This window comes from Sebastes umbrosus, chromosome 1 (assembly GCF_015220745.1).
Source record: "Sebastes umbrosus isolate fSebUmb1 chromosome 1, fSebUmb1.pri, whole genome shotgun sequence".
Lineage (NCBI taxonomy): Eukaryota > Metazoa > Chordata > Actinopteri > Perciformes > Sebastidae > Sebastes > Sebastes umbrosus.
In genome coordinates, this window is record NC_051269.1 from 33,347,537 (window position 1) to 33,363,395 (window position 15,859).

Consider the following 15,859-nt stretch of genomic DNA (forward strand, 5'->3'; position numbering starts at 1 on the left):
TTTAGGGCGAGGCTGTTTAGCAGAGAGACGAGAGTCTGTGAGTATAAGTTGTGTTCAGGTCTTCACCGTGTCCTTATCCAGTTTATACCTAAACTATACTTAAATAATAATCCAAACTTTAAAAATCTAAATTTCATTTAGTTTTCTTCACAGAAATGAATGACATCCAGAGATATAGGTCACAACCCATAAATTCAAGAAGGCCTCACGACCCCCCGTGAAGCTTTGATGACCCTTAGTGGGCGTCGGGACCCCCAGGTTGGGAACCAGTGACATAGACAGTGTGATTATAGGGAGTAAAGTCTCTATGCAGCCTCAGTACACTCTCAAGCGCTCTGATCCAGCAGCTCTTCAGACTGCTTCAAACTGTTGTCCCTGCAGGAGATGAAACTAATAGCTACTATATGAAACAGTTTGCCTGCCTGCCTCCCAGTCTCTGCTGGTGATGTGTGATTATCTACAGAAGTTACTGAAGAGAGGATGGGGAGGAGGGATGGATGGATAGATAGATAGAGGAGTAGTGAGTGTGAGTGGTGGGGGGTTGGGTATTTGTGATTAGCTTTGAGTTGATCCCTTGGGAGCAGATGGTGAATGGTGGCTTACCTACAGAAGAAGAGGAGCAGGAGCTAGTTTGAGTCCACGCTGCAAGGAGTCGCACTGAAGTTGAAGAAGACGAAGGCTCATGAGACAGGACCGCTGGGAGACAGGTGAGGAACATTTCCATAAAATGATGCTAGTAGAACATATATTTTATATATAGGACTTCATGGTTATAGGTAGAGAGTATTATTGTAAACTGTGGGAGCCTCCTTGTGGAAATCCAGGTTGGTTGAGACTATGGTGCTCTGTATAGTCTGGCCTTGTACTGTAACATCTGAAGGAACTGGCCTTCTACCTCCGAGAGGTCAAGGCCCAGTTACGTGCTGGTTAATCTTGTGTGACAAAGAGAATTTCCAAACAGACGGGTTAAAGCATAATAATACAATTTATTCCGAACAATCAATGTTGCATAAGTAAAATAAAAGAGTTTACAGATATCTGGATCCAACCTACGTGTCCCTGACAACATACAGTGCATGGGTCATTATAGTGGATGTAGTTAATGCGGTCAACATTTTTGTTAGGAGTGATAGGGATCAGAGCACTTATTATAGGTATGTTTTCAAAACCTGCAGCTATTTGGTCAGCTAGTTTATATTCATTAGGGACTCCCTCACTACATCATTCTTTATAATCTTGGTTTAGCCTTCCCCCCCTTGTAGCCCACACCTTCCACCCTGCTTCTAAGTGAAAGCATTGTCTATTGTTAAAAAGAGTTACTTGTGATTAGCTAGTTTTAGCAGAGTGCAGAGGCGAGGATGATAAGTAATGTATCTAAACTAGTACAGTCTGTGCTTTCCCAGGTTATTCTTTATCCTTTTATCATGAATAACTAAAATGGTAACTGAAAACACGAAAATACATGAATTGCATTAAGATAGTAATATGAAATGAAAACATTAAACATATATGATATATATATAATATTAAAACATTATAGCTGAAAATATTTAAAATACACGACAAATCACATTAAGAAAGTTTGTACAGAAGAACGAGGACAAGAGAGGTAAACACAAATGCTACAGCAAACGCTACTAGCAGTTTGTCGTACTGCATGATGCTTCTAGTTTGTTTTCCTGCGCGCAACTGAAAAACTTTTATCTGGGTGATCCTATTTTATACTGGTTTGGGAAAGGAAGTGAAATTTCTCTCTGGTGGATTCTCCCCACCCCTGGTTTCTCTTTTTTATCTATTTTTATCTATTTTTTTTATCATTTATTCTAAGCAACAATTTTTAATACAATGTGATATATAATGTTTTTCAAAAACCACCTAGATGAGTCCACCTAAACAACCATGTTAGCCTGATTTAACTGTAAATACAGGCAAGACCTTGTAACCTTCTTTCCCTTATGTGTATCTCATCACAGTCACAGTTTATACAGTATATGAAAAATAAAAAATTATACGTGACCCTCTTTTCACGTAGCCTGGGCTCCTTGTGGGGCTGCCTCCTCTGCTTCAGGTCCTGTCCTGCTGCTGGAGCACTGTGTTAGGTGCCACCAGTTGAGTCCTTTTCCTGCCACACGTAAGCTCAAATGGTGTGAGTCCTGTTGACCGATTGACCGAGGCTCTGATACCTATCAATGCAATGGGCAGGGCTTCAGTCCAAGGGAGCCCAGTCGTGCGAACGATTTTTAGCAGTTTTAACTTAATGGTCTGATTAGCACGTTCAACTTTTCCTTGCGATTCTGGGTGGTACACAGTGCCAAATTTGTGTTGTAGTCCCAGAGCCTTTTCAACAGATTGCAGGTCTTTATTTTTGAAATGTGAACCATTATCTGACCTGATCAATTTAGGAAACCCATGTTTCGGAATGTACTCATTCACCAGACATTTAATGACTGATTTTGCGTCCTCTTTTCCCGTAGGGTAGGCCTCAACCCAACGTGAAAATGCGTCCACAATTACTAGGAGGAATCTTTTCCCCCCAGCCCTTACTCCCATATCTGTGAAATCCATAAAGATTTCCTGTCCCGGGACAGTGGGAGAAGGATGTTTTCCTGCCCTAGGAGTGATGGTCGGTCTGATGTTACATGTACTACATACGTCACACTTAGTCAAGAAGTCAGTTATAGTAGCATGTTTCCGGGGAATCCACCAGTGGCGGAGATCTCGTAACATCTGTTTGTGGCTTTTATGGTCAAGTCCATGAGTCTGAGTCAATATTGAGGACATCCAACAGGGGGGCATAACTATTTGATCTCCGTTATACCATATACCATCAAACTGTTCTATAGCTCCCTTATCTTCCCAGATGGTTCGTTCTGCTGCTGTGGCAGATTCTTGAGCTTGTATAATGGAGAAATCAGTTATCTCAGAACCGAGATCTGCTGTGGTCATGACCATCATAGTAGGTAAATACCCTGCCGCCTTTTTAGCGGCTGCATCCGCTGCTTCGTTTCCTATACTCTCTAAGTCAGTGCCCTGACTGTGTCCTTTCACTTTGATCACAGCTACCCTCTGTGGTAACTGGATTGCTTCCAACAACTCTTTCATCAACTCCTCATGAGCCATAGGTTTATTCTGACTAGTCTTAAAACCCGCTTGCACCCAGCCAGACATATCTCTGTGAATTGCATTGCACACATACGCAGAGTCTGTGAAAATATTCACTGCCTTCCCTTCCGCTAACCGCAGAGCACAAACTACAGCCGTAAGTTCTGCTGCCTGAGCAGATTGTTTCCCATCAAGAGGTAACACATTATATGTCAGCCTTTGGCCTTCATATGTAAATGAGAAAATGTCCTGTAAATGATCTGCTAAGGGCAGGCAAAAGAAGGCGTTAGCCAAATCTATACATGTGAAAGATGTATGGGCTGGGGTGAGCATCGAGAGAGCAGAGTGGGGGTTCGGTACTGGTGTAACAGGAGTCAAAATCAGCTCATTGATGGCTCTTAAATCATGAGCCATTCTGTATGAGCCGGAGGGTTTGATTACTGGCAAAATGGGAGTGTTCCACTGAGAGTAAGATTTTCTTAATACTCCCGCCTTTATCAGTCCTTCAATCGTAGGGGAGATACCCTGGGCTGCTTCCACTTTATGCTTATACTGAGGTCTCCAGATAGGGCAGTAAGTATTCATCTCGAAAGTTACCGGTTCCATGCTGCACCTGCCAACATCAAAGGGGCCCGTAGACCACAGTGAGGAAGGGAGAGCTGCCAACATGGAAGTGGCTCCTTCACCATCTAACATCTCCCTACCGTGGTGGCGTGTTAGTAACTCATGTTTGCAAATACCTGACACTGCATTGTAGAAGGAGAGTCTATATATGTTAGAGGATGGTGAGATTGAAACCCCCAACAGGGAAGTGGGAACCCAGTCTGTCAGAGCGACTGCTGCTTTAACCATGGGGCCTAAGTCTTTAGCCTGATGTTTTGGAGCTATGGCTAGGGACACATGTGGAACAGCTTCTTCTGACATGCGATACCATTGTTCTTGTGCTGGGGTTAGTTTTACTGCGGCTGCTACTCCTGCTGGTGCTATATAAACATCTCTTACTCCTATCCCCCAGGTTGTATCTAACAGGTTCTGTTGGAACTCATCTTGATACGTAAGATCATTATTTCTGTCATAATTCAGAGTGCAGTGGGGAGGATCGGGAACAGGGAGGTAAGGGTGTAGAGCCCTAATCCATGGTTGCCACATGTTGTAAAAGTCAATCAGAGGGTTTCGGTCGGCTAGCAGGGCCCAATATATGTCTGCACAGGGTGGTGGGGCATCAGGTGAGGTATCAGGACTCAACATGCACATGCGATCAGCACTGGAGGGCGAGGAGCACACCATTTCTTCTCCTCCGGGGAAACTCACTATCACAGCTTCTGGTGAACAATGTACAGAAGCCCCCAGTGCTGCCAAAACATCTCTTCCCAGGAGATCACGTGGACAATCAGGTGTATACAAAAAGGGGTGCTCCATCACCTGTCTCCCAAGCCGGACAGGAAGGGGAACAGTAAAAGGCAGTCTTTGTTCAGTGCCGGAAAATCCCAAAACGGAAACATAGTGAGAGGAAAGGGAACACATAGGTTCAGCTAAGGTGGAGTAACGTGCTCCCGTATCCACCATGAACCATCTTCGCTTTCCGTTCACTGTCAACTGGAGACAGGGCTCTGCCAGCCCCTACCCCTCCATCTCCGTCGGGCACCCCTATGGGAACATTCCTGGTGTATATGGACCAGGTGGAGGTCCCTGCGCAGAGTACCCGCTGTATGCCTGCATTGGAGCTAGCTGTTGGTTTGGTGGAGTCTGTATTGTTGGCTGATATGACTGCTGTGGAGGCCCTCTCATCTGCTGTTGTTGTTTCTGAGGACAGTCACGTGCCCAGTGATCCGGGCTTTCGCAGATGTAACAACTGCCTCCTCTTGGTTGGGCATACCCCCTCCCCCTGCCTCCTCCTCTCCCTCTGCCTCTATTCCGGCCTTCATGATAAGGGGGCTGCTGATATGGGGCAGCTTGGTAAGGAACATGATACTGGGGTTGATACATAGCCTGTGACTGGCCCTGCAGTGGATAAGGATTCTGTGGCGGGGCTGGAGCTGGTGTTACAATTTGAGCCATCTGGGTATCTTTTTCTTTCCCTCCCTTTTTCTTATCTGTCGCACGAGTCCGTGCATCTGCCAACTGTAATTTAGTCAACTGAGCTACCATCTCTTTTAATGACTCATTTTCCTCTTCCTCCTCCTTGGTTTCTGCATCCTGATGATGGCAGAAATGTGTTTCCCATCTTGATGATTTTGCCCCTGCCATATCTGGATTCTCTTGCATCTTTCTCTTAACTCCTTCCGGAGCATGTTTTAACAGAGCTATTCTGAACAGAGACTGCTGTGATTCTTTATCTGGGTTCACCCCCGTAGCCCCCGCCCACTCTGTCTTTGCTCTTTCTATGAACGTGCGTCCACTCTCCCCGTTCTTAATCTTAAACACCAAGCTGTGGAGCTTACCCGCTGGTATGGGATACTTTTGTCTAATAGCATTACCGAAGGAGGTAGCGTAGGGGTTAAAGTTCCAAAGTACCACCTAACACTTGAAACAATGGTGCCATAACTTCGTTTGTATAATCACTGTCCTGTGGGGTTGGTACCGGACTAGGGGTAGGAGGAGGATAAGGAGGGGGGTTGGGATGTGGGCCAGGTGGGTACTGCTGATGGAGGGACATGTAATGTGGCGGCTGGCTAGTATGTGGGTTTGGTGGTGGGGGTGCGCTAGGACTGGGTGAGGGTTTCACTAGTGGTTTTGCTTCAGCGGTTTTTGCGTGGGTGGCTTTCGTCTGGCTGCCTAAGGCTGATAGTGCAGCCATCTGTATCACATTATATTTTACCAATTTACTTTCCAACTCGTCTTCTTTCTTCCTCAATTTCCTCCTTACAAACATATGTCCCTTTTCTTTGTCTTGTCCTGCTTGCAGCAGCTTTCTATGAATCACCTGTATTAATGCTCTCATCACTGGCATGAATTTGGCTTCACTTCCCGTGGCTGGAAAATGCCCTTCCTCCACTGTCATGTTATACCACTCATCTAGGTCTTGAGTCTCTTTATTTCTAGTCTTGGGATCAAATGTACAGATTACGTTGGTCCTGACTTTAACCCATTGCTGTCCAAATGATAAACGGGGAGGCCCACAGCCACCCCGTTCCTCACAGTCTTTGTCAAATTCTCCGTCCATTCTGTCCAGTACTATTTCACACAGGTTTATTCAGTTTATGACAGTAACTAGATTCAGAGTAAATGGGTCGCTATGCCCCTCGCTGTGATCCTACCAACATAAGCTTCTACTGGACACTTTGATGTTCCAGCGATGTTGGCCCAGTATCAACAGTAAGTTTTAATTTTCCTCTGAATACTAGTTATTAATGTACACTCATACAGTTTTTATTACTAAAAGGGCAGCTTTCCTCCTCTTAGTCTTTACCAAAAGGGCAGCTTGCTCCCCTAAATTTAAAAAGGGCAGCTTTCCTCCTCTTAGTCTTTACCAAAAGGGCAGCTTTCTCCCCTAAATTTAAAAAGGGCAGCTTTCCTCCTCTTAGTCTTTACCAAAAGGGCAGCTTTCTCCCCTAAATTTAAAAAGGGCAGCTTTCCTCCTCTTAGTCTTTACCAAAAGGGCAGCTTTCTCCCCTAAATTTAAAAAGGGCAGCTTTCCTCCTCTTAGTCTTTACCAAAAGGGCAGCTTTCTCCCCTAAATTTAAAAAGGGCAGCTTTCCTCCTCTTAGTCTTTACCAAAAGGGCAGCTTTCTCCCCTAAATTTAAAAAGGAAGTCTTTACTTCTGCAACATTTATCATTACAAAGGAGATTCAGCACAACAAGAGAGATAATTTAGAGTAAGCCAATATGCAGAGTTCGATAAAACAGGTTCTGCTCACCTTTAAGATTTCAGGGATCCCTTTCTCTCTCTCGCCGGTCTGTCCGTCCTTTGGACACGCTTCTCAATGCTGAAGATCACGTCGGGGTCACCAATTGAAGGAACTGGCCTTCTACCTCCGAGAGGTCAAGGCCCAGTTACGTGCTGGTTAATCTTGTGTGACAAAGAGAATTTCCAAACAGACGGGTTAAAGCATAATAATACAATTTATTCCGAACAATCAATGTTGCATAAGTAAAATAAAAGAGTTTACAGATATCTGGATCCAACCTACGTGTCCCTGACAACATACAGTGCATGGGTCAGTTCGCGAAGTCTGAACCCCGAGCTATCCCTGATCCAGCCTATTCATGGTTTACACAATAGTAATATTCATGAGCTTATGACACGTGATATTTTTGCTGCATATCTTCTTCTTTGTTATCTCCTTCTGACTCCTTTCTCTCTTTGACCTTGCAAAAAGAACAGAGCATGCAGTTCCCGCGTGCCTTCCTGTCCTCGCAAACACTTCAAGCACAACAAATCCAACAATCAGGTTATTGCAGGTCATTGTAAGCACTTTTGTACATAATAAATCCAACACATCAGCCTTCCCTCATAGATTGGGGCCGTAACAGAACGCAGGCAGGACGTGACATCATGCTGCTCAGACACCTGCGTGTCGCCGCTGCCGTGCTGCTGCTGCTGCTCTGTGTCCAGCGTCTGCATGGCTCTGCTCTCCCCGCTGTTTCCTCCTATGAGTTCACAGCCTACAGGATGCAACAGTACAACTTGGTACAACAGAAGCATGGTAAGTTCAGAGAGGTGCACCTCACCTCCAGTGATGGAAAGTAATTATGTACATTTATGTAATGTTTATAGTACTTTACTTGAGTATATCCATTCTATTCTGCTTTATAATTCTACTCCGCTACATCTCAGGGGGAAATATTGTACTTTATACTCCACTACATTGATCTGACAGCTGTAGTTTTCAGATTAAGACTTTACACAAAACAACATATGACAATCTTATACAATAAAATGCATTTTTAAAGATTAATCCAAAGAGGACGTATTATGCTTTTGTGCTGTTTCCCTTTCCTTTAGTGTGTTACATAGTTTTTTTGTGCATGTAAACAGTCTGCAAAGTTACAAACTCCAAAGTCCACGCCAAAGGGAGTTACTCTCCCCCACAGAAACACTGCTCCTGACCTGCCTGAAACACCTTGCTTGAAGTCCTGCCTTTTCTTCTGTAACGTAGTGGTGTTACCAAGTAATACATTTGCATAATAAGTGTGTACTTGGGACCCTTTGTCATGTTTCAGATCAATGAGTTGTTAAAGAGAGATTTCGCCTCTAAACTTCTTTGATTTAAAAAACCAAACAGATGAAATTAGAAGAAAGTCTGAAAAATAAATGCAAATTCATGACTCATAACAGTTTTTCTTCTTCTACTCCATTGATCATCTCACAAAGTAAAAGTACTCATAATGCATAATGGCTTCATTCAGAGTATGCAATATTATAGACTGTATACGCCTTATGATGATGGATGATTATTACTGATGCACTAATGTGTATGTTGCATTTTTCTGTTTTAGATATACATCTATATAATGTTGCGTAGTTTAATCTACAGCAATGCATCATCATTTGTGACGATGCATTTTCCAGCTGATCCAAGAGGGTTTTTAAATAGTTTATTTAGATTAAGAAGTAGGAGAATTTTCTCAACCTATAAAGGAACACTTCATCCTCCAGTTTATCACAAACATCAAAATCAACTCATCTGGAGATCCGTGGTTTTCACTGGATAGGAAGGGGATGAAAAATTGTAATCTGCAAAGTAACTAAAGCTGTCAGATAAGTAGTGAAGTAAAAAGTACAATATCTACCTCTGAGATGTAGTGGAATAGTATAAGTATAAGGGTGCATAAATTGGAAATACTCAAGTAAAGTACAAGTATCTAGAATTTGTACTTAAGTACAGTACTCGAGTTAATGTACTTAGTTACTTTCCACCACTGTTACAGAGCAGAGGAACAAATTAAACAGCTTGAGTTGATATTTGTGTTCATTTGATTTGCCTGATGAGGTTGCCGTGGAGCCATCGTGGTGGCTGAGGCTCGCTCAGCGGACGAGCCGGTGCTGACCCGTCGCTGCGTCATCATGAAGGTGCCGGACTTCAACACAGAGAGATACCTGGAGGCCCAGAGGCAAAACGCTGCTGCCATCATGATCCTGCTGCCTAAAAATATCTCCAGTATCTCCCACGAAACTGTACAGGTATATCAAGTCATACTCATATTTTTGCTCCAGGACATGCTGCAAGGCAACAAGGAAAGAAATCACAGCATCTTCTCTGATCCATCAGACAGGATTCTGAGTATAATATCTCATATCTAAGTGCTCCAGGGTGTTCGGTAACAGCTCGCTGAAGTGTTATGATCACTACAGAGCATAATACAATGTGTGCTAACAGAAAGTTCCAACAATCCCTTTTCCCCCTCTCAGTCCTTCATGGTGAGTGAGAGTGAGGCCTTGCTGAAGGAGACCCTCATGCCCGTTTATGTGGTGCCTGAGGATGAACAGCTGCTGTGCATGTATGAGGAGGTCAAGCAAGCTGCAGCCACCCGGACCTCATCTATATTCGTCAGAGGTGAAGTTACATTTTACTATAAAGAAACTGAAAAAACAATACAACATGTTTGTACTGAGGTTTTTCATCTTTGGCAGTCCTTCGAAGTATGGTTACCGCTACGGCCTTCCAGATCTTAGTGAGCAACAATGTCGCCATTAAGGGCATCACTGACAACACCATCGCCACACTGGAGGTGAGTATGAAGAACAGAGGAGTAAAGACCTTTGATTGATACTGTTCAGTTCTGCACTGTGTAACTGGTGGTGTTTATTTCAGGGAGTGCTTCCCGGAGCCGGAGAGGATGCACCAACTATCGTCATCACCGCCCACTATGATTCCTACGGGCTGGCACCAGTGAGTCATCACAATGATGAAACACAATTTCAGCACTTGCAGTATAATATTGTGTTCATGCATAATGTTTGTTTGTTTGTGTGTAACACAGTGGTTGTCGTATGGAGCAGACTCTAATGGCAGCGGGGTCACCATCCTGCTAGAGTTGGCACGTCTCTTCCAGAAGCTTTATAGTAGCCATAGCACCAGACCACCGTGAGTTACAATTCCCCCACACAGAGGGACCTCTTAACATAACCAAACATATGCTATTTGGTCATTATATGTGTCCAAAGTTTAAGGGCAGCCCCCTCTTAGTCGATTTGTCGACTAATTGGTCGTTTTGGTCTTAGTCGACTACGATTTCTTTAGTCGATTAGTCGTTTTTTATTCCTTTTTCATGCTTGATGACTTTTTTCCAAGAAACTTATGAGCACATCTCTGGTAAACACAAGATTTAAATAAATTGTGTGATTCTTTTTGGAGAAACTCAGTTGTACAGATCCGTTGATTAAATCAACTAATCGATTAGTCGACAGAATCGTATTAATGTTAGTGACTACAAATTGTTTTGGTCGAGGACAGCCTTACAAAACTCGCTGTAATGATAATAGTGTAAGCACTAGAAGCTACACATTTTTATTATGGGTGGATAAATTGATAGTCAGAACATCACAAGTCTGGCTGAAAAACTAGCCGTGTCCCATTCACACTATCACCATCTGTTTTGGTAGATACTGCTAGATATACAAGTTAATGATTATTTAATTATCTGGAAAAAACGGTCTCCTATCATGTAAAGGTAAAACAAAATACTTTAATAAAATGCTTGACTGTTTTCAGATTTTCAGATTTCTTTTTGATCTTCATAGATATCATTTAATGTTCTCCTTAACCGGAGGAGGAAAGTACAATTTCCTCGGCACTAAGAGGTGGATTGAAGAGAATCTGGACCATGCTGGTGAGTTGTTCTTGAAGTGTTTAGGGTTGGGATAGTGTATCTGGAGTATGGAGTCATAGGAGTGCCATAAAAAGAATAAATCTGTAAAAGAATGAGAAAATACTTGTGGAAATATAAAGCGTAATAAATAAAAGAATAAATAACTAAAAAAGGGTGGAAATATAAAGACAAATAAAAAAAAATAATTTGGAAATATAAAGACATATAATAGAGTATGAAAGACTAATTTTAATTTAAGTTTTTCATTTTTTTGTTCATTTATTTCTGTATATATTTATTTATATATTTAAAAAATATATAAATTTTTTTGCATATAAGTTACTCTATGTTTTATTTAGAATAGAGTGTATGTGTGCAGGAATTGACTACTCATCCTTGGCAGGAAAGCCCTCCCAAAGCCAGTTGATTGACAGCTTGGCCCTTCAAGGAATAGCAAAAGCAATAGGGAAAAGAATAAGGAAAAGTAAATTGGTAAATATATGACATCATATAAAATTGATGAATATTTTTTAGATATATAGAAAAAATAGAGTAATTTATATACAAAAACTAAATAAATATATAAATAAATATATACAGAAATATATAAGTAATTTATATGCAAAAACTAAATAAATATATAAATAAATATATACATAAATATATAAGTAATTTACTTTATATGTAAAAAATAAATTAATATATTTAAAAAATATATATAAATAAATATATACATAAATAAATGAACAAATAAATGACAAAAAAGGGGAAAATTTGTCCTTATATTTTCACGTTGAAAAAAATAAATACATTTAAATTTGCTTATTTATTCTTCTTTATATATCTACATTTATTTTCTCATTCTTTTATAGATTTATTCTTTTTTTTCTGCCACTCCTATGACTCCATACTAGAGCACCATATATGAACGTGAGCAGCCCAGTTTGATTTATTTCATCCAAATGTTTTTTTCTTCCAGAGTCCAGCCTGCTGCATGACAATGTGGCATTTGTTCTGTGTTTGGACACACTGGCCAACAATGATGAACTGTACATGCACGTGTCCCGCCATCCTAAACCGGACACTCCCATGCACTCTTTCATTCAACAGCTGGAGGAGGTAACACACTTCACTGCCAGGTCCAAAATATAGAGTAGGCCTTTCTCAGTTTTCATGGACTTAAATGTGTGATCACTCCACCCACCAGGTGGTGTCCTCCAGATTTCCCTGGGTGAAGATGGGATTGGTCCATAAGAAGATCAATCTGGTGGAGTCCACAGTGGCCTGGGAGCACGAGCGTTACAGCCTGCGCAGGATACCAAGTTTCACTCTGTCTCATCTGGAAGACTCCAAATCTGAGCTCCGAGGCTCCATGCTAGACACCATGTGGGTTCTTCGATGACTACTGTAGGTGCTTGTTTACTATGAGATGATATGAGAAGATGATGCATCACACTTGTCTTTGTATCCTCTCACAGGTCACAAGTGGACTTCAGGAAAATGAAGCGTAACGGCATCATCATAGCAGAAGCACTGGCACGTTATATGTACAATCTCTCTGACAAGGTGATTCAAAATGCATGAAAACAGAGTGCATGTATCCAAATACATAAACTGTGGTTTCATCTTTCATCAGCGTGTTATTAATGTGTGATTAATCTTTACTATCTTCCACAAGGGTTCACCAAAAGATGTGCAGATTTTCAAGGGCCAGTTGGTGAGTTCCTGGTTATTTTTGATCAATATACAAAGACAATTGCTGACCTCTGGTGTTAGTTTATAGGCACTGCAGAGTGTTGGCATCTTCAAAGGACTGGGTCTGTGTAATAACCTTAGTTTGTTAATTTGATTCATTTAAAGATCCACAATCTTTATTTATCAATCTTCACAGACACCCAGGCAAAAACATTGTTTTTCATACACTGGTCAATTTGGACTTTTTGGGCTATTTTGCTTCCATAACATGTCTTCTTTCAGAATAGTGGAAAGAATTCACTATTATAGGTGTTTATTTTACTACTTTGTCTATTTCGGTCTGTAGATTTCTACTTAACTCACCAAAAGTTAGCATTAGATAATGCCTCATTTGCATATTTAAACACAGCTTTTCAGAAAACTCGTAATTCAGAAAATAATTGCCTAATACATTTCTTTTTTACCCCATTTACCTGTAGCATCTTCAAAATGTATGGAATTTTACAATAAATATCTTTAAAGGCCATTTTCAGTTTCATTCCTATCTATATTCTGAAGGTTTATCCAGAGGGGTTTGTTCATATATCATTCATAGCCTGATTTATATAATATTTTATTCCTAAAAACATGTATTTTGTGATTTATAGAGTGAAACAAAGAGATATCCAACATTCCCTCTGTAAAAACCTTTGACTCTTATATGTTAACGAAATGAAACAATAAATTTGAACCTGGCTTCATCCAGTGTTCAGATTTCTGTTCTGGAAATGAATGCAAATTAGTACATATTTAGTGAGATAATGCCTCATGTGCATATCTAAATATATATATTTTCAGAAAACTTACAATACAAAAAATAATTGCCTCAATGTAAGTAAACAATTGGGGAAGTTTCATGGTGATATCTATTAGTTAAAATGTTAACCTATTCACCTATTCACCAGTTATTTAGATATATTTGGAGTGTAATGTGTATAGAAAATTAGTTTTTTTCAGGGGTAAAACTTTGGACTTCTTGACATACAATAACTTTTAGTTTTATGTGATGGCACATAAGACATTTCCCTTCATGTTTCTGTCTGTGAATCTAAATTCAGGACTTTCACGACGGCCGTATGTCCAGTCTGATGTCCTTCCTGACGTCTGTCCCTCGGGCCACCCAGCTGCTGGACAAGGAGCCCAGTCACATCCTGCTGGTTAACTCACTGGAGCATGAGTTCAAACGCTGCCTGCAGCAGGTTCACAGACACACCTTCCGACAGGACAAGAGGTACAATATATAGAAGAAAACACATACTGTGTAATGTCTTCCCAATGCAACAATATCACTAATGATGAACTATATCTCTCCACACAGGGACCCTGATATTACCTTTTTTGATCAAATGAACCAACCAATAGTGATGTACAGGTAAATATGTCTGTGTTTATACATGCATTTTGTGCATGTGGTAATTTCAATATAAGAAACTTGGACACTGACACACTTTTTCTTCCAGAGTGAAGCCTGCAGCTTTTGATCTCTTCCTTGGCGGCTGCATTGCTGCTTATCTGGGGATTGTTTACTACACCATTCAGGTTGGTTAATACACCCTTTTATATCCTCCATTCATACTGTATCACATAGCACCTTGTACCATGTTTTATACTTTTATAATATGTTTTGTCACAGCCAGTGGTGGAAGAAGTACTCAGATCTTTTACTTAAATATTGTAGTATTGTAAAAGTAGCAATACCACACTGTAAAAATATACTACAAGTAAAAATCCTGCATTCAAAATCTTACTCAAGTAAAAGTAAAAAAGTTTAGCATCAAAATATACTCAAAGTATTAAAAGTAAAACTACTCAATATGCAGAATGGCCCATTTCAGAATGATATATATTATATTATTGGATTATAATTATTGATGCATTAATGATGTTCATCACTTTAATGTTGCAGCTAGTAAAGGTAGAGCTAATTGTAATTACTTTATATACTGCTGGGTAGCTTAATCCATAATAATACAATATTTTTATAATAATCATAATAATAATCATAATAATAATAATAATAATTTTGTATTGATAATCAAAGTATTAACATAAAGTAGTAGTAGTAGTAGTAGTATAAAATATAAGTAGTAAAATATAATAATATAAATAATAATAAACATAAAATAAATAAAATAATAATAAATATAAATATAAATATAATATATATCATATACAGCACTTGTAAATATATTATATATATCATATTATGTAAAATATCCTATATATTATATTATGTAAAATGTATTGTATATTATATCATTATATAATATATATAATATAAATAATAATAAATATTAAGTAAAAATAGGAGTAGTAGTATAAAGTAGCACAAAATAAAAAAAAGCACAAATATCTCAAACTTGTACTCAAGTACAGTACTTGAGTAAATGTACTTAGTTACTTTCCACCACTGCTCACAGTATCTGTCTGTTTTCTCTTACAGAATTTTGGTTATCTCTACACGAAGCTCAAAGCGGCGGTGAAATCCAAGCACGAGTGAATAAGACTGTGAAGTCTGTGTGGAGGGCTTTGAAGTCTGCATTGCACATATTGGACCTCTGCCTCGCTGGCTGTGCAGCACATGAAAGCAATGCAACAAGACTGATCACATGCGCAACTTATAAAGTGTGCATTTGCTTTGAAATGTATATTGTTTTCATAAATCCACTGTACTGTAAAGCATTTCTATGAACAGGCTGGAGTTTGTTGTTTGGAGGAGTAAACAAAATAAATAAAGAAGGAGTTTGCCTCATTGTATCAAAGTCTACTTTCAACACGAACTAGAGATTGGATTTGATTTGAGCCGCCGTGAAGGTCGTTGCTACCACATCATTACTATGATTCTCCATGCCCTCAGCTCTGCATCTGTTGACATGGATTTGACTGGGTTTAACGTGGCTGTCAAACAAGGCCCGGCCACTGCGGCGAGATGAACAGCCAGTTCCTGTCACTGATAACTCAGTGAGAGCGGTGGAGACACAAAGGCACCCTGCAGCGCTGGGTGAATTATTGATGCTGCATGTGGCATGCTGACAGTGAATAGAGGTGACCCTGGGTGGTGGTATAGGGATGGGAGATTCTTAGAAATCCCATCCCTCCTCTGGTTTGTTCCAGTCATGCAGATCTGATAAGATTCTGTTGTGACTACGAGGCGGCTAAACAGCCAGGAGCTGAGCCTTCAGTGTTTGAGATCAGTGCCGGCTAGTTTGTGAGGGCTTCTGGGAGGGAGGTAGGTCATGGATAGTGACCCAAGGTATGTGTGTCTCTGCA

The 15,859-nt window shown here is 40.4% G+C and overlaps 1 protein-coding gene across 1 annotated transcript; it reads left to right on the top strand.

Annotated features, from left to right (window-relative positions):
- The first annotated feature begins 420 nt into the window (after positions 1-420).
- On the top strand, positions 421-15,344 carry zgc:109965 (uncharacterized protein LOC619266 homolog). The gene is made up of 16 exons (XM_037789343.1): positions 421-707; positions 7,561-7,749; positions 9,037-9,227; positions 9,456-9,600; positions 9,678-9,775; positions 9,859-9,936; positions 10,028-10,131; positions 10,788-10,876; positions 11,835-11,974; positions 12,063-12,241; positions 12,334-12,421; positions 12,534-12,572; positions 13,648-13,820; positions 13,908-13,961; positions 14,050-14,128; positions 15,033-15,344. Exons 1-16 carry the CDS (start codon positions 683-685, stop codon positions 15,087-15,089), a joined length of 1,728 nt encoding a protein of 575 aa, XP_037645271.1. The 5' UTR covers positions 421-682; the 3' UTR covers positions 15,090-15,344.
- Positions 15,345-15,859: the final 515 nt, after the last annotated feature.